The sequence below is a fragment of the Coloeus monedula genome (genome assembly GCF_965178545.1).
Source record: "Coloeus monedula genome assembly, chromosome: 6".
In the NCBI taxonomy this organism is placed as follows: Eukaryota; Metazoa; Chordata; class Aves; order Passeriformes; family Corvidae; genus Coloeus; species Coloeus monedula.
The window spans coordinates 62,928,176-62,947,334 of record NC_138786.1 but is presented as its reverse complement, the minus strand read 5'-3'; the positions used below and the strand labels follow the sequence as shown (position 1 = coordinate 62,947,334).

The 19,159-nt window shown below is 50.8% G+C and overlaps 2 protein-coding genes across 3 annotated transcripts; one reads left to right on the top strand and one right to left on the bottom strand.

Annotated features, from left to right (window-relative positions):
• Positions 1-17: 17 nt before the first annotated feature.
• DMAC2L (distal membrane arm assembly component 2 like) lies at positions 18-3,253 on the top strand. 2 transcript variants are annotated; one of them, XM_082283302.1, is made up of 6 exons: positions 18-147; positions 321-418; positions 1,039-1,247; positions 2,030-2,201; positions 2,694-2,831; positions 3,058-3,253. In XM_082283302.1, exons 2-5 carry the CDS (start codon positions 327-329, stop codon positions 2,806-2,808), a joined length of 588 nt encoding a protein of 195 aa, XP_082139428.1. In that variant the 5' UTR covers positions 18-147; positions 321-326; the 3' UTR covers positions 2,809-2,831; positions 3,058-3,253. The 2 variants fall into 2 exon arrangements, with proteins under 2 accessions (XP_082139428.1, XP_082139429.1); XM_082283303.1 differs by having other exon boundaries at positions 20-147; positions 324-418.
• A 4,179-nt stretch (positions 3,254-7,432) lies between these two features.
• CDKL1 (cyclin dependent kinase like 1) lies at positions 7,433-18,787 on the bottom strand (the record flags this gene model as incomplete). Its single annotated transcript, XM_082282862.1, has 9 exons — positions 7,433-7,540; positions 8,424-8,579; positions 9,081-9,137; positions 9,510-9,592; positions 11,138-11,338; positions 12,039-12,129; positions 14,041-14,113; positions 16,082-16,203; positions 18,620-18,787. 9 exons carry the CDS (start codon positions 18,785-18,787, stop codon positions 7,433-7,435), a joined length of 1,059 nt encoding a protein of 352 aa, XP_082138988.1.
• Between the last annotated feature and the right edge of the window lie 372 nt (positions 18,788-19,159).

Below are 19,159 nucleotides of genomic sequence, written 5' to 3'. Positions count from 1 at the left end.
CGGAGGGAACGCCGGGGCCGCGTCAGCCGCCGCCTCCTCCTCCTCCTCCTGCTGCTCCTGTTGCTGTTGCTGCCCCTCCTGCTGCCCCTGCTACTCCTGCTCCTCGCTCCGCCGGGCAGGGCAGCGCCACGCCGGCCTCCGGGCAAGGTTCGGCCGCTCGGCGGTGGGGGCAGCCCGGGGGGCGGTGACGGCTCCCCCACTGCAGCCGTGGGCCCCGCCGGGCTCACAGCCTCGGTCAGGCCTTGACGGCGGCACGGCCTCTCCCTGCTGCTGCTGGCGCTCCAAGTAACATCTCCCTTTTCCCCTCTCCCGTCTGCAAGAAGGTGATGATGGCGTTGGGGACACTCTTGAGGAAGCCGCCGCCGCCGCCGGGCAGTTGTAGAGCCTTCTGGGGATGGCTGAATGCCGTGTTCAACAAGTAAGAGTGAGTCGCTGGTTAATAATTAACTATCAGATCCCTCAAATTTTCTGCGCGGTTTGTGAAGAAGAACAATCAAGTCCCTATACTGCAGAAAACGTTTTCTGTCATTAACTCTCCTCTTTCCCCCCAGATTGCATGTTGGTTGTTGGCAAGGCGTCATTCCGTACCTGCTTCCCTTTCCAAAGCTGTGACCTTCCAGAGGAAGGTGTGTGCCCCGCCCCTTCCCTGGAACGGCCAAGGCAAGCCGGCTACACGGATCCCATCCCTAAATCCTGGTCTTCTTTGACCCCAAAGCTCACCTTAACCAGTAGCACAGTTGTCGTCCTTCCTGACACGGAAGGAAAACAGTCAGGAGAGTTAAGTCCGGTTGTATTTGTATTCTTCTTTTACCAAAAAGCATCTGCCACTTAAGTTAAAAAACCCCACACCAGACTAGAGCACCGCACAATCCAAAAATTACCCGTAAACCATTTTCAGTAAATTACATCCTTCCTTTTCTGACTGTGCACGTAACCAGGTATTTGCTGGGGAGCTTTAGTGTCGTCCATGCAGTAACTGTGCCGTGCAGTAATTACAGTAATTACAGCCGTGCTGTGGGTGCTCTCTGTGTCGTGCAGGGTGGACCATGAGCGCATCCGAGCCGTGGGCCCCGACCGGGCGGCCTCGGAGTGGCTGCTGCGCTGCGGGGCCCTGGTGAGGTACCAGGGCTCTCCCAAGTGGCAGCAGGACTACAACGGGCTCCCCACGGGGCCCCTGGGCAAGTATAAGATCGAAGCCATCAATGCCACCGACTCCTGCATCATGTACAGAGGATTTGACTACCTGGGTAATGTACACCCTGAGATTATTCTTAATGGTCTTCATTTTAATTGCATCAAAATATCAGTAATGGCACTGTTTTCTCCTTCCTTAACAAGATACAGATAAATATTGTTTTTTTCCCCTTTAAAATGACTCTACAAATATTTATCAGTCCCTAAGGTTTTGCTGGAGGTGTGGTATGAATTGGAAAGACATTGGGAACTTCAGCTTTTACCTGAAGCAGCCGTAGCACTAAGGAAGTGCCACAAATTTCGATGAGTTCATAGCAAAAAGCACTATAAATACTATTTTTTGCCTGCACCAGGGGATGATTTTGGTGTCTCTGAAGTTGTAATTCTGCTCATTCTCCAGGCATTTATGATGTCTTCAAAGACAAAAAGCAAGCTCTTGGTTTCCTACAAAATAAGAGATTAAGCAAGTGTTTCAGGTGGTCTTTAAATAACAGAAACCAAAATGGGGAACAGGCTGTTTTATTTTTTCATAGGAGGGGACCCCGAATTTCTGACATTAGCATATTCCTATGTGAGAGTCATAGTTTATTACCCAAAATTGTATAGGTTTTTTGTTACTTGCCCATTTCAAAGCTCTTTAAATCTTACCAAAATTATTCAAACCCTGAGGTTTTCCTATATCTGAAGTACCACAAAGGGACTTTGGAGATTCGTAGCCCCACTGTATAAAGGAATGTGTTGCTGGGTGGTTTTAGGGGCAGCTATCAAATAACTTAACAACCAGCACAGGTTGGTCCTGGAATTCTGAAGCAAATCCTCACCTTTGCCTTTGCAGATGGCCTGGAGCACGTTACAGATATCAAGCTGGAGAAGTGCATGTACATACAGGATGAGTGTCTGCAAAGGCTCAGCGAGACCAGCAACCTCCAGAAGAGTCTCCAGCAGCTGAAGATCATTTCCTGTGGGAATGTCACAGACAAAGGCATCCTTGCACTCCACAAGCTGACGTACGTGAGCTGCCGTGCGCTTCCACAGCACCCTGCTCCAGGCTCTTTGGCACTGTGGTGGGTGGAAGGGCTGCAGTCTCACTGTTTCAAGGCCGTTTCAGACCTGTGGGGCTGTGGGGTGGCTGGGTTTGGCTCAAGAATAAGTAATTAATGATCACCTTGGCTTCTCTTGCTGAACCCTCTCCTGCAGCAGCTTTGCAGGGCAGGATTTGAGTGTGTCCTGTAGCTTTTAATGCTTCCTCCACCTCACACTGCTTCCTGTCACACCATCATCTGGTGCCTCAGGGTCTCGGGGCAGACTTGGGTGCTCAGGAATGGGATGCAGTTGGATACTGCAGCTACAAACCCCAAGCATCCACTTCAGAAACAAGCTTCCAGTAGAATTAGTCACCATTTAAAATACTCAAAACAACTGCAGTAGAATAATTTCTCTAATTTCTCTGTCAGCACAGTTCAACAGTAGTTGCCCATATTATTTTTAAATATTTACAGGAACCTTGAATATTTATATCTGAGTGACCTTCCTGGGATCAGAGAGAAAGAAAAGACCTTCCGTGTCCTTCAGCAGGCGCTGCCAAACCTGGAGCTGGAGCTGGATTTGGAATAAACACAACGGCACGTAACTGAGATGTATGTGATTTCCTAGCATTTATCTTATGTTGCATAAATGAAGTTGTAGACACTGCTGTGTTTCCAGTGTGGAAGTAAGCCCAGCTTTCTCAGTCCAGCCTCAAAAGGTGTACGTGACCTTTTAAGAAATTATGCAATTAAGTTTTATTAAGCTTAAACTCAGTGGTGGATCGACAACAGACAAGGCAGGCCTCTGCACATAGGCATCTGTTTCCTGTTTTTCTAGGAAGCTCTGAATACCTCAGTTAGAAGTTTTCAGCATTTTATTGCACAGAAGCAAAGGGCAGAGTGGCAGTGGGGGAACGTCGGGGTGTGTGCGGTCAGCGTGTGGTGTTGCTGCTGTTCCCTCTGGGAGTATCTCGCCCAGCCGGTGGGTGCTGATTTAATAATAAAAGAGGTATGGGTCTTTTTTGTGTTCTTCACACTTTTGAGTTTTGTTTGGTTTAAAAGGAATGATCTACAGGCAGTCAGGGTCACCTCCTCAGGAGCACTGAGCTGCTGAAGGGAACATGGCTGTTTGTGCAGCTCTTGGGTGCAGCCTTGGGCATGCTTTTGCTGTGTGCCAACATGGACTAAAGCAGTTCTGTGCAGCTCTGGAGTTGCATCCTCATAATTCCTGATAAATAAAAGTCATTGAGAATTGTTGAGGTTGGAAAAGTCCTCTGAGATCATGGAGTCCAGCCATTCCCCTAGCACTGCCAAGGCCACCACTGCCCCATGTCCCCAAGTGTCACATCTACACAGCTTTTAAATCCCTCCAGGGATGGGGACTCCACCACTGCCCTGGGCAGCTGTGCCAGGGCTGGACAACCCTTTCCATGAAGAGATTTTTCCCCGATATCCAATCCAAACCTCCCCTGGCCCAGCCTGAGGCCGTTCCCTCTCCTCCTGTCCCTGTTCCCTGGGAGCAGAGCCCGACCCCCCCGGCTGCCCCCTCCTGTCAGGGACTTGTGCAGAGCCACAAGGTCCCCCCGGAGCCTCCTTTGCTCCAGGCTGAGCCCCTTTCCCAGCTCCCTCAGCAGCTCCTGGTGTTCCAGCCCCTTCCCAGCTCAGCAGCTCATCCTGGGTGGATGCTGCCACCAGGATATCATCCATGTAATGGTAACCGTGTGCCTCAGGAAACTGCTCACGGACTCTGGACAAAGCTTGAGCAACATACCATTGGCAGATAGTCGGGCTGTTCTTCATGCCCTGAGGTAGAACCTTCCATTGATATCACAGGTTCAGCATTGTGAACTGCAGGCACAGTAAAAGCAAATTTTGGTTTGTCATTAGGGTGCAATGGAATTGTGAAAAAGCAATCCTTCAAATCAATGATCAGGATTTCCCACCCCGTTAGAATCATGGTGGGTGAGGGCACAGCAGGCTGCAATGACCCCATACTTTCCATCACTGCACTGATTTTTCGGAGATCCTGCAACAATCTCCACTTCCCTGATCTTTTCTTAATTACAAAAACAGGGGTGTTCCAGGGACTGGTAGAAGGCTCAATGTGTCCCTGTTGTAATTGTTTTTGAACCAACTTACGAAGGGCAACTAATTTCTCTTTTGGTGGGGGCCACTGCGCTTCCCAGATGGGTTTGTTTACTAGCCACTGCAAAGGCAGTGTAGGATACTGTGAATCCTTCTGCACCGTGACCCCCATCAAAAATGCATCCCAATCCGCACCCCACAAGCTGCCAACACATCCCGCCCCCAAGAGGTTAAGCGGAGCTGCAGTGACGTAGGGCTGAACTGTAGCTGCTTGCAACACCTCCGGCAGCGCTGCCACCTGCAGCAAAATGTAAGATATCTGCCATAGGCGGCTGCACCGGGAAACATCCGGATGCTGGTGCATGTGCCGGATGGCCGGGTGCTGTGTACGCAGGTGCAGAGCACCGAGGCGCTGGAAACGTCGTCGTGGAAGAGCAGGGCGCCACGGGCGCTCCCGGGAGCGGCGCGGGAGGTCCTTGCGGTGCCGCCCGGGCCCGGTGTGGAGGGGCAGGCGGCAGTGCCAGGGCCGACTGTGGAGCGGCCCACGGCGGCGAGACCGACGCCGCCAGGACACCCCCCGCGCCTCCCGACTGCGGCAGAATCCCGGCTGCCGCGCCTCGGTGGCAAAGGCGGGGCCATAGCAAGGACAGGTCCCACAACAGTAACTGAAGTGGGCGGCTGTGCCGCGGAGGAGGGTGGGGGGCACTCCAGCTCTTCGCGTTGTTTGGTTTTCTTTGCGAGCTGTTCCATGGGTGAAGGGTATTTCGACATCACAAACTCGCGTGGAGAGGGATATTTAGGAGGCGCGTAATCGCGCGGGGAGGGGAAGGAGCCCTGCGCAGTCTCCGCGACTTTCTCCAGCTCCGACGGTATCAGAGACACAGCGGGTACGCTGCCTGTGCTTGTGCTGTCCTGAATCAGTCCTCCCTCAGATAACTCATCGTCCTGAATCAGGGGAAGCAGGGGGGAAGCAGAGGTTAAATGATTTGCTAAGAAGCTGTTTGTTAAAAACAATGCATGCAGCTTGCTCAACACTTATTGTGCCTACCAAAGCTGCATGAGAAGATATAAGACGATTGATAAGGGGAAGGAATCTTGACCAAAGATCCTGTTTTCAAACCTAAAACTAACTTAAACCAGCCTTGAAGTTTGGACTTGGGCCAGAGACAAAAAGAGCATGCGCAGGGAAGAAAGGTGAAAAGTTCAGAAGGAGGAAGACCCTTTACTTCATCCCAGAGACCCCTGCCCACGAGCACCAGACGACACTGCGCAAGCACAGCACAGATGTAAATGACTTTTGGGCTCATTGTAATACGAAGCGAGGCTAGGCGGGGCTAGGTAATGAATATGTATAGGTATATTGGGAAACTTAAGGACTATGGAACTTGTAACCCGATACACACCGAGCTGAATGCAGCTGTCGGCACGCGTAGCTTTGGAGGAATTATCGCCCGTGTGTCCCAGCACTGGAATAAACATACCTACTTAACTTATTCCAGCGGTGGAGTCTTTTCCACATATCAGTCACCTTCTGAACCTTCACCCTCAGATCTGTCAGAGCCTGGTAATTCTCTTCCTTCTCCTCTTGCTGTCCACTTCTGCATTATATCATATAGGGACCCCCACGTATGGAGCAAGTCGACTACGGTCTTATCCCCGAACACGGTCTCATGAATTAACTTATCCCCTAACAGTTTCCAACCTTCTGGGCTAAAGGCAGTGTCAGGGTCTGCTACAAAGTCACGTTCTGCTGCCCAATTTAGCAGTTCACAGAGAGCTTCGTCACTTACGTCAGCTCCCGCGGTCGTTATCACGGATTTGAAGGCAGAAAATACCGTGCGTTCTTTTGAGGATTTGTGCCCCATCTTTTCAGCTCAGGGTTCCGTCCCCGCGGCCCGGGGGTTGCAGTTGCGGTTGTAGTACGCGTCGCACGTCACCAGATGTCGCTGCTGCACCGGGGACGGCGAGAAGAACGACACAATTCAAGTCCAGGATAAAATGGGATTATTTAATTAATTACAAACTCGTTTATATAACTTGGATCGCAAGAATGGCTAAGGCTATTGGTCGCTTGACCATCCAGCTCTCAGAGTGATTGGTGGAATGCTATGACACCCATTTCAAAATGTTTTCTTCACTGTACCATAACAAGACTGTGCATAACAAGTTTGCACCTGTGAGATAAAGTCATGGTTTACAAAAACTCTACACTGTTTTCAGCTAGCTTGCGTGAGAAAGGAAAACTTCACAGGATGCTGGAAAGCTGGAGAATTTCTCTGCTGAAAGCTTTTCAGTATCCAGTCAATTGGAAAAAGAAGCTACATTTCTTTTTTTCAAGATCAACACAGTATTATATTCTGAGATTCCACAAACCCCAGTCGTTCTAATACAAACACTTAGGTAGAATTCCTGCCTGTGTCTGGCCAATGTTATAAATTACATTCATGATTAGTTTTGATAAAAACATTTTTGTAACTACAAGCAAGTGCCCTCACTCTAACCAGAAGCAGAATTCAAGGAGGAAACTTGCAGGAGAAGCTCTATGAAGACTAAAGAAACAACAGGGTTATTGTTGCTCTGTTTTCCTGGGTGCCCTGTTGAGCCTGGGAAGCCACTGCCAGCACTTTGAAACCTTGGAGCTCTGTAAGTGCAGGAAAGAGCCAGGTTTATCTCTGGAGCTGAGAACTCCCTGGAGCAGCCAGGCAGCCCCTCTCAGCCTGGGCTGCACCAACACATCTTCCACCCAACCAGCAGCACAGTCACAGCTCCTCACAGAGCAGGGACTTGGGCCTGGGCTAAAGCAGGAGGGCCTGATGTATTTGGCAAGGTTGAGTTCTCCTGCCAGCTCTGAAATGGGGGTGACAGGCCAGAGTTTTAACATTCACACTGTAAGCACTGGATTGGGGTAATTCTGCAGCAGTTAAAGAAAAATGTATTTGCCTTTGTACACAGAACACTGAGAAGAGCTTGGAGTTCTTTCTGCATCACTTCCCCTCCATCAGTGGCCCAGAGTAGAGGACACACCACTCTACATGTTGTGACTTTTAGTAGTTTAGTTTTCCACTGAGTATCCTCTGTTTATAAATCCTGGATGACTTTGAACAACTGAATTTTGATCTGTCCCCTGGTCAGATGTTTGGGAAGTGGTACTTTGATTTCCTTGTCTTGCAGCAGTTCTTCTTGCTGTCCAGGGCTGGGAGAATGTTGCTGCTGGTTAGCTGAGGCAGGTGCTGTAACTAAAGGAAAAGTTAAACTGTGTGTATTTGTTTGGAATGGGAATAAAGCACACATTTCCTTTTTTACTTGGAATATGAGCTATAAAACTATTCCTACTGTAATCCTCAATCCTACTGTACTTCTCAAGCTGAGAGTCATGGATCTGGGGTTCTGTGACGGGACTGCAAGGAGAGCCACTCATTAAAGAATTTCTTTAGGCAAGAAGAATAGTGCTGTTACATCCCAGGCCATAGAAATGGAAGAGGCAAATCAGGATTGACACTTTGTAGCACTTCTCCATCCCTCACCTCCAACTTCCCAGCTCGGCATTACAGCTGCCCTGGGGAATGTTGCTCACAGGAGTAAAGAACTGTGGAATGAGTTGCATTGTGGGGCTGGATTTGGGGACTTGGGATGGAGTCTGAAAAAGCCAGAGCAGCAGGGAGACATTTGCTTGGCATCTCCAGCTGCAGAAACACCCAGTGCGTGGGGTAACGTGTGGAACGGAGCATGGGATCATGTCCCATCAGCAGTTACAAAAGTGGTGTTTATTCTATCTCCATAATTCAGGATTAAAAATCACCAGAGTATCCAAAATTAAACCAGCCACATGAGTGTTTCCAGTTTGTTCAGCCCTCCTGCTGCTCTTTGTCAGGAATGCACATTCCTGGATGAACCTTACCGTGCACAGGGCTGCACTGTTTATCCCCAGTGCCCCACGGAGCCGCAGTGCAAAATCCAGTTTGTATGAGTTACTCTTTAGCCAGGGGGTTTGTTTTCTTCTCAGGATAAAACCAAGACCAGTCCAACGCCCTCAGCTGCCAGCACAGCCCATCCCCTGGAGCCAACAAATGAACCAGCCCCCCCTTAGGCATGGAATATTAAATAGTATGGAAACCTTACCCCTGGCATGCACTTCCGAGTCAGCCTGGCTGTTTTCCGAGTGCTTTTTTCATGTTCTTTCCCCAGCTCTGCTGCCTCCCTAAAGCTGTCAAAATAGGGGTGCTGCAGCAGCTGCTCACAGGTCTGCCTCTCTGCAGGGTCCATCCGAAGGCAGCCCTTAGCGAAGATGGAGGATCACACAAAACACTCATTTCGTGGGTCTGCACAATTCCATCTGCTCCCCACAGCCAATGAGTATTCCCACAGGTACACGTGTTGATAATTTTTTTAATGGATTCTAAGAGTGGTTTTTCAGAGTCAGCATGAAGCTTGAGGAGCAGCTAATTATCCAACAATTGCAAAAATTAATCATGGAATGGTTTGGATTGGAAGGGACTTTAAAGATCATCTCATTCCACCTTCCTGCCCTGGGCAGGGATACCTTCCACTATCCCAGCTTGCTCCAAGCCCTGTCCAACCTGGCCTTGGACACTTCCATGGATGGGGAGTCCACAATTGTAGTAGGAATTGTGGCTCAAGGAACAGGTGCAATCACACTGGGTAGCAAACCAGCTCTGTTTTTCAATGAATCTCTGATAACTCAGTCCCAAACTCTCACACCAGATGACATTTGTTTGTCTCAGTGCAGGGCTCCTCCACAAGCTGGAGTTTTCTTACCTTCATGAGAGACAGAGCAGAATATGAAATATTGGGGAATTTCATTTCCAACGGCTCCTGGAGGGAAAAAAATCCAGTGAGTGGACTCGTATTGGCAAACTTTTCATTCATCAGGGTACCAAGACCCAGCTTTCCACAGGAACATGAGCTGTTCCTCACGAAATGCCTCCATCCCTCCATGTGCTCAGAGGCCTGGCATCACTGAGGATGTGCCTCCAGAAATGGAGGAAAGCAGCAGAGATTTTTTTGACTGCTTTTACACAGGCTGTAAGTTAAAATGTCATGAGAGGTTCAGCCACCTCCAAATAATACTCTGGTGCACACTGGCAAAGTAGAGGACAAAGCTTTTGAATAGGGAAAAAACACTGCACAGCAAAGGACTGGGCAAGCTGGGGAAGGGAGGGAAGTGCAGCTGGAGGCAGCTCTTACCATGCTCTCCGGGTCTGGAATTCTTACCCCACTGAAGAACTGGTTGGTGCTGAACACTTGCTGGTGTCTGGGAATGAGATCCCCTTCGACCAAGAATTAAAACAAAACAAAACAAAACAAATTTGGATTAATTTGCTTAATTTTTCAATGCCTGCATTGAACAAGGTTGTATCCTCTAAGAGGGCTGATGCCATCCAAGAGAACATCTGAAGAGGTGGAATAACACCAAGGCAACGTTCTTTTGTGAAAGTTAGTGTCCATTTTGGCCATCAGTGATCCCACACCCGTGCGACTGTGCTGAAGGAAAGGCAGGGCCTCAAGCATTCCAGCTTCAGGAAAATTTAACTCCTTTTGGGTGAAATTCTCTTTGGACACTCCTGAGGGTGCTGTGGAACACAGCCCCACCTGAACCTGCTGTAGCTTTTCCCCAAGGCAGCGTTTTTGAAGCTTAGAGCAGCTCAGAGCGAGGAAAATGTTAAATCTGTAGCAAAGGAGCCAGTACAATGCTGACTCCCATAACGGCACGGCTTCAATCAAGGAGCTTTGCTCTGTGAACACTGCCTTAGTCCAGCACCTGGATCCAACAATCCAATGGGAATCTCTTCTGGCTGAAACCCTATCATTAAAAATAAATTATAACTGCTTAACACTGGTATTAATGAATTCTGGAGGATGAAGCAATGAGTGATGAACTATTTTTCCAGCTAAGGAGCTTATCTGTTTAAAGCCATTAGCCACCTTTGTAGTTCTATAAGCTGCTCAGTTAAAATTGCAACTCTCTGTTCATTCCAACTAATTTCAGTTAAAAGTGGGGGGTTGTTCGCTGTCACCCAAGAAATCAGATGTTACACACCAAAATTGAAAAGAATCAATGGGACTGAATTCATTTAAGTGTTATGGGGGATAATGGCTCTTTTGTTTAACAAATAAATACCGAGTGCCTCCTAAAATTCCTTGATGAATAACAACAAACACGTGGAGCAGACAAGCTGTGATGTTCACACTCCCCCTCCCAGGCACACAGCCATCAACAGGCACTGACAACACTTCTGAGACCTCCAAAGCTGGGATGAACCAAATCCAGCTGTTCACTGACCACTTTGCTTGGTACCAAACCCTGAAAAACACCTGGATCTTTCAAACCTTTATGGAAAGCATTCCTGGTCCTTTCTGATACAGGCACCTCATTGATTTTGTCGCTGTGGAGACAGCTGAAGAAGTTCCTGTGCTCCCCTATCCCAGCAGTCACTGAGCCACCCCAAGGGACCAGGAGGGGCATCCAGTGGTCGCCAAACACATCCCACATCTTCCCTAATTTACCCAACACCAGACCCAGCTTCCCAGAGGCCAGCACTGCTAGAGAGAGTGGAGGGATGGTTCCAGGCAGCCTGTAGGCAATGATCCTGCTTCCTCAGCCTGGTCCACTGGGAGCCTGTTAACACATGTACTTCAGGCCAGGAAAACCCAGCTCCTTCTTAAGGACAGGAACACGTCAAATAAACCAGCGCCTTCTAAAGGGAGAGATCTGCTAATTCGCCCCCGGGCTGCTCCCCATTCCCACCAGAGAGGGCATCCCTCCTGGGCAGGCTTTAATCCTGCCAGAGGCGTGGCTGCAGGGGGACGCTCACCCAGCGTTCTGCGGATGAGGTACAGCTGGTCCGCGTCCGACTTGCCCGGCCACAGCGGGACCCCGGAGAGCAGCTCGGCGAAGACGCAGCCGATGGCCCACACGTCCACGGGAGGGCCGTACTGGGTGTCCCCCACCAGCAGCTCCGGGGAGCGGTACCACCTGGTGGCCACGTAGTCGGTGTAGTAGTCACTGGGACCAGCTGGGTCGGGGTCAGGGGAGAGAGACACAAACAGGACGTGGGATCAGAGCGATGCAGACCAGCCCTCATTGCTTGCTGCATGTTGGGGCACCTCCTGGGCAGGCCAGAGCTGCAGGAGCAGGGTGAGTCACTGGCCACTAGCAGAACCCAACTCTGGAAACACTCAGGATTTGGCAAAAATCAAGACCATGTTTTCCTCCAAATGAAAATGTGCAGAGTTCCACAGCAGGGCCCTGCAGCAGCCAGTGGGCAGTTCTCAGAGCCCATGTGGCTTGTCTGAAGAGGAGCTAAAAAAAAACCAGATTAGGGGGTTTATTTACAACGGAAAATGTGAAGCCATTGTTTGCAGAGGCAGCCAGAGGGGCTCTTCCTGCCAGGGAGCTCCAGCTGTGTCTCCAGCACCGCATAAACAACGGCTGGGCAGCTCCAAAACGCCCAAGGCCGACTTCCATCTCCCAGTGCCAGCACCCCCAGCGGCTCAGCCGCGCCAGCAGGGAGCTCAGCTTGTTTACAGATGTCACCTCGGTGTCTGGGCTCCCTCCCTGGAAGGTCTGGGAATCTCTACCCAGCCTTTAGCAGAGTTTCCCTGGGAAAACACACAGCCTTGTACATAGGATGGTTTGCAGTGCATCAGACACAGACAAGTGAGTGTTGGAATGGCTCATCCTACTCTCCGGGTACATAAAGAGTCAGCACTCACTCAGTATTCGAGCAAATCCAAAGTCACAGAGTTTGATGACCGAGTGCTTTGTTATCAGGATGTTTTCTGGCTTTACATCCCGGTGGATGCACTGGAAGCAGAAAAAAAAAGCAAGGTTAGAAGTATTTAACCCGGCCCTCAGATAAATTCAGCCACACCCCCTTGCACACTGTGCCAGGCAGTTATTCCTGCTGAAAGAGAAGATGGAAGGATTTCTGAACAGCAGGACAATGACCTGTCCATAGCCCACCTTTGGGAAGAGACACTATGCAGGCTCCCAGCTTCAGCTGCCAGCTCTCTATCACCTGGACAACACAGAGTCAGCTCCCTGAACCCCATGGGAAGCTCCTGGTGAATGATTTTGCTGGCAAAGCTCAGCAAGAGCTCTGCTCAGCACAGGTGAGAGACATCCAGACCTGTGTCCAGCTTTGAATTCCTCAATAGAGGGAAGATGTGACTCTGGTGAAGGCCACTGAAATTTAAGGGATTGGGGTGTCTGACATCCAAGGAGAGGATGAGGGAGCTGGGACCATCGAGAAAAGGCTCCAGGGGAAACCCTTCAGTGTGCATTAATACCTGATGGGAAGGAGTAAAGGCTGAGCCAGGCTGTTCTTGGTGGTGCAGTGAAAGGACAGAGCCCTTGGGCACAAACTGAACACACAGGAAATTCCATTTAAACCTAACCAATTTATTTTATCTTTTTTTACTGAGAGCATGGCCAGACACCCAAACAGATTGTCCAGAGTCTGTGGAGCCTCCAGCCTTGGAGATACTGAAATCCTGACTGGAAAATTTTCTGAACAGCCTGTTCTAGCTGAGCCAGCCTGACTGGGAGGCTTGGATGAGAAGATCTCCAGAGGCCCCTTCCAACATCAGCAATTCTGTGACTCTTTGGAGGTGATCTTGTCCTTCACAACAACCGAATTTCGGCTTGGCAAAGAATTTCTGCTGATCAAACTAACAAAGACCTTTATTTCTTTTGCTCTACTCAACTCACTGGGGTCTCACTCATTGTCCCTCTCCCATCATCACCTCCGAGCAAACACCTTGGACTTTCCTCGCCAAGCTGGTGGTGAATTATTGTGTCTCCTCCTGAGGACTGCAGTGCTGCTTACTAAATCACTGTCACGGAGTTCCAGAAAGGGCAGCTGCATAAAACCTCATTACCTGTGATCTACAGCAGGTCAGGCTGCAGCATCTCATTGTTCCCTCTGCCCTCAAACTCCATTAAATCTTCAGACTGAGCAGGGGAACAGAAAAAAGATGCAAACAAACAAATCTTGGGAGCAGGAGAGACCTGTGGCCAAGTTCCTGTTGCTCAACTGGACATAATTCTTTCAGCAAAGACAAAACATCCATTCCAGGGCCATCTACTCCTCCACTCTTAAATCTCAAATGTTGGCAGATGAACAAAACCAAAGACAATTATAGCTAAGTTTGCCTAAAGAGCTTCTCCAAAAGGCTCCTTCTCCTTCCCTGCTTCTGAAAATGTTCCCACTAAAGCATCAGTCATGTACACAACTCGTGTCTCCCTCCAGAGAGCAGAAGAGGGGTTGTAATATGGGCTTACTGTGTCTAAGTTTTGAAATCTTTTCACTGGTGCCACGATTCAACCCCACGACAGTGAGCTGAAGGACTTTCTGTGAAATCAGCAGCAGTTTGCTCAGGTCCCAGCTGATGAGCTGGTAAGGCAGGTTCCTAAAGGTCAGCAGTAGTGCAGGGCCCAGGGATCACACAAGGATACATTCCCATTCCTCCTGGAAGCTTGTCTAAGGTCATTAGAGCAAATCATTCCTTGACAGCCAGCCCAAGGGGCCTGTGTGACAGTGAAGGCAGCTGTTGTGGGTATACACCAGTGTTTCAGATGTGTTTCCTGGAGAAAACAGGAAAATCCCCCTGACTCCATCCCATGAAAGCTCTGGAATCAGGAAAGTGCCAACAGAACCCCCCTCTCCTCCAAGGCCACGTTCCAGCAATTGTTTGTGCTGGTCAGGGGACTCACATTGTGTTTATGGCAGAAGTTCACAGCCTGCAGGGTCTGCCAGGTTATGCTCTTCACCAGGTACTCTGGCACCCTGTTGGAGAAAACACAGCTGTATTTTGGCCATTAATAATAACTCCATTATTGCAGGGGAAATGAGCGCTGACATTGTACAGGGATCTCTCGGCAAAACCATCAGGGAAGTCAGGAAACACTTCCAAAGCCGGTCAGTGCAACAAGACACGAGGATTTATGGCAGCTGAAGTGTGACTGTGTCTGGTACCACTGTCACAGCCAGCATGGGCTGCCACTGTGACCACACAGCAAAGTGAGTCCATATCAGATCCTGTCCCAAGGCTGTGTTTAGCATCCACCATTCCTGGCAGTCCTGAAATGCCAGCAGGAATTTCTCCCTCAGCAACTCTCAGGGCTGGAACTGTTGGAGTATCCATGGTATAGACACATGGAATGCTGCTGTGGCACTGATTGTCCAGAGCGGAGAGGTGAAAAATGGGCCAGGGAAGGGTGTTCAGACAAGAGTATAAAAGCTCTGCTTTGGTCTGGATCCCCCTCCTTCCCTCCCAAGGCTGGCAAGCACTTCCCAGGTCCCTCCTCTCCTTTCTTTCAGTTACTGGGCAACAGTCCTTAAACTTCCTTGGCTGTCTGTAATGATCTTCAACAACCTCAGGAAAGGCAGAGGTGACAATCTTGGCATTTTCAAACTCAAACACAATTTTATTTCATGTGTTTAATTCTGAGAAGCTTCTGATCCCTAATAAAGAAAAAATACTACCCAAAAAAATAAACCAAAACAATGCATGCCTGGGTTTTTCTTTCAAGCCTGGCTTTCACTTTCTCCTGTCAGTGGGACACTGACACTCTGCTGACACTGCTGTGGCAACACTAGAGATTCCTTCCAGAAACATCCCAGAATGATGCGAGTGCTGCTTTGACAGCTTGAAAAGGGGATAGAGTTGGTCAAATGAGCTGGAAACAGCACGTGCCCACCCATCTTAACCTGACCACAAAGACTTGACCATCTGCCCTAGCAAAGCTGAAAAGCAAAGCATGCAGCCAGCTGTCACAAGCTCCTTCACACTGGAGTTGTTCTGATGAGCAGTAAGCAAATGGGAAGCATTTCCTTCAGGGAGAGTTATCCACCCCCTCTTCAGATTCCAGGTGAACAGGTTCAGAGTGGGGTGACAGCTGCTCAGCAGCTCACAAAGCCACGTGCTACCAGCAGCTCCATTCTCCCGGAGCTCCTCATCCGGGACAGAGGGAAAAAATAACAGGCTCTTTTTACTGAAGCTCCAACCAGTCTCCTGCAAGCAATTCACTTAGCCCCAGGCCTGTGAAGTGATTTATGGGCTTCTGCTTAGCATTTCCACAGCACCAAGGCACCGTGGATAATGAGGGACAATGTATTTAGTGGGAGTGTCCTTTACCAGGTGTTACAGAACAAACCCTGTGTGTAGCTCACGCTTGGTGCAAGCACCTGTTTGAAAAAGAATTTTTGCAGAGAGGTGCAGGCACAGGTCCTGAGAACTCCTCCTCACTCTGGAGGGCTGAAAGTGTTCAAAAGTGTAGATGTGGCACTTGGGGAAAATAGTTTAGAGGTGAACATGGCAGTGCTGGATTAACAGTTGGACTCAATGGTCTCAGAGGGCTTTTCCAACATAAACAACTTTACGAGTCTCTGATTCTGTATTTGGGTGCCCAGTGACCCTGCCCCAGTGCCCACAGTGACGGGAGCAGTGGAAGGAGCAGGACACAAGCTGCTCCCAAGCCCTGGGGTTCGCTGCTCCCCCGGCAGCCACAGCTCTCCCAAATGCTCGGCTCAGCACTCCCGTCTCCGTGGTGAGCAGGACTGTGAAGGAACAAAGCTCCTACGCCATTCCTGTGGATGTCACTGTCAAACCACAGTAACAGAGACAGTCCTGGGCACTGGGCTGAGAAACCTCTCCTGTAATTAATGAAATTCCTCTGAAAAGCCACAGGGCAGCAACGACACGGACACCCCGGCCCCTGTGCTCAGAGCTGCCAGGGGAGAGGGGCCACTCACCCGCGGGGGTGCTTGTCCAGCTCATGCAGCACCGTGTGCTCGCAGAACTCGAACACCAGGTGCAGCCTCCGCTTCCTCCTGAACACCTCCAGCAGGTTCACCAGGTTGGGGTGTTTGAGTTGCTGCAACACACAGGGAGTGGACTGGTCAGGGACTGCACAGGGTGAAGGTGTGGGGGACAGATTTTTCCTGCAGGGTCACAATTCCTTAAGATGAACCCTTTCTACAAGCACAGCACGAGGTGAAGCACAGCTCAGCTGCAGCTCAGCCTCTGTGTGCTTATTTTGGGGGCTGACCTAAATGGGTGGGCAACAAGCTCTTCCCAGCATTTCATCTAACCCTGCCCTCTGGCAGTGGGAAGCCATTTACCCTTGTTCTTGGATACTGGGAAGGAATGTAGGGTTGTCGGCTGTGAGGGTGCTGAGGCCGTGGCACAGGGTGCCCAGAGAAGCTGTGGCTGCCCCTGGATCCCTGGAAGGGAATCCCAAGGTTGGACAGGCTTGGAGCAACCTGGGATAGTGGAAGGTGTCCCTGCCCATGGCAGGAGGTGGGATGTGATGGTCTTTGGAATCCCTTCCAACCCAAACCATTCTGGGATTCTACGGTTTTAAGACTCTGCAAACTCTCACCCCCACCTCCCTTGGCTCCTGGCCACAAAAATCCCTCTGTCTGCAAGGTGTTTACTGTGCAGAAAAATGATTTAGCAGGCCCATCATTTTTTACTGATGAAACACAATCTCACTCCATCTCTGACAAACAGGAGTTACCTAAGCCAGGAAGTGCCTCAACAAACAAACAAAAAAACTGTTACTATTTACAAAGAAAAAGCTGAAAAGAGCCAAGCAGGTCTGCACTTGTCAAAATCAACAGTGCCCCAACACAGATCCTGCTGTGCCTGGCTGCGGTGGCTTTGGATCCTTAAGGACAATGCAGTTCCCATCGGCTTTACTAGGGACTTCTGCAATTATTATTTTCTTTTTCAGATTTTTAATACCACTTAAATCTTAATGTCTCTCTAGCACTGTTTACTGAAATGATGCAGCTACATGTCCTCTGTTTACTTTGGATAGGAGAAAAACTTAGGTTGCTGCTCCCCAAAATCTGACCGAAAATTAATTATGTTTCTTTCCTAGATGATTGTTTTCCTAGGATAGCAGGTGTACAAATCACAAGCACCCTGGAAAAAGTGCAAAGGGAACAGCTCCCATTTCTTGGAACACACAGCTGAGGGTACTGTCTGCCATCCCCCAGCAGCAAGTTTGTAACAAATAAAAGGAAATATTTTTTTTAACACATTTCTAAAGCCTCAGGAAACTATGGAGACCAAATGAACACACGAGATCCAAAAGAGATGGGACGGAGTCCCAGCAGTCTGCAAATGTCTCTAAGCGTGAAGCAGCGGGCACAACCTTTGGCTGCAGAATCCTTGCCCAGAAGCTGAGAGTGTGAAAGGAAACCTTACCCGATCCTCTCCCCCTTTCTCCCGGGTCTCTTCCCGTCTCTTCGTGCTTGATAGTCCTGGGGTGTGACTCACTGCAGATGCTCCCGTGCGTTTATGTCATCGGGAAAATAAAGCCAGAGGCTGAAGGAGTGACCCATTTCTGTGTGAGGATGAACTCTCACAGAGATGTCAGGAAAGGATCAGCAAAGGCAAGGCACTGCCTGGGCTCACTGGTGCAAGTTCTGCTGTCGCTTCCACGTGTGAATACTCGACCCTACACAGCCCCTGGCATTCAATCCACAGCTGGATCCACAGCACAACCAGGGGCTCAGAAAGGGCACTTTAAGGAGGAACTGGGGCAGATTTATCAACAGGGGGAGCAGGGAGAGCTGGGTCCCCTGGCTGTGCCCCTCCTCATGCTGTCCAGCCTCACTTTTTATCCATGTATTTCATACCGCCTCCAACCGCTCTGGGAATCTCCTGGACGCAGAGGGGTCTGTGACATACACCAAGGGCAGAGCTGTGCCCACACCGGCCAGGCCATCACTGACTCCGTGGGGGACGGAGCCTGGATCAATCCCTCTGTGCAGGGCACACCGTGACTGACCGTGCTGATGCTCCTCCTGCAGAAGCCCGCAGGCACCTGGCGGCTGCTCATTGCCGTGTCCCAGCTCCCACCCGCACCTGCCTGGCCTGGGCAGGATCACCTGGCATCACCATCCCTGCACAAGCGGGTCGGACATTCCCTGGCACCGGCTTTCTCCCAGAGGAACTGACTGACCTGGGCACTTTATGATGCTTCTTCACACCCGCCTCTTTGTTTACCCCCTCACGACACCCCATCACCTCACAGATGCCCTCACGCCCCGTCTCTTCACGGCTGCCCTCACATCCCGTCCCCTCACGACACTCTGTCCCCTCACTGCTGCCCTCACACCTCGTAGACTCACGGTGTCCCTTCATGGATGTCCTCACTCCCTGTCCCCTCACGCCCCGTCTCCGGCAGCTCCCTCAGGGCTCGCCGCCCCGCGCCGGGGCTCGCCATGGCGGGCACAGCCCGTGCCGGCAGCGGGGTCCGTCCCGCCGCAGCCGCCCACCTTGAGCATGCGGATCTCCCTCAGGGCGATCTTCCGGATCACCGGGTCTTCCTCGGACTCCAGGAACTTCTTGATGGCCACGATCTGCCCCGTGTCCTTACTGCGGCACTTGAAGACGACGCCGTAGGAGCCCTCCCCGACCTTGCTCAGTTTCTCGTAGCGCTCCATGGCCGGGGCGGCCCCGCCGCCCTCCGCCACCGCCTCAGCGCGGAGCCGGGGCGGGCCCCGGGCGGGGGAGTCTCCCTGGCGGGGACGGCCCCAGGAACCGCCCCGGGGACACCGCGAGGGCCGGGGCGGTCCCCGGGGGTGAGGGAAGGAGAGCGGGGCATCCCTGTGGCTGCTGCCGAGGCCCCACGCTGACTCCGCGCCTCACGATTCCCCTCGGGCTTCGTGCCCCGCAGCGCCGTGTTCATGGAATCACGGCACCACGGCATGGATTGGGCTGGAAGGGACCTTAAAGACCATCCAGCTCCACCCCCCTGCCGTGATCGCGTTTTCTTTGCTTCTCTCTGCTTTTCCAGAGGATCTCTAGGCTTGACT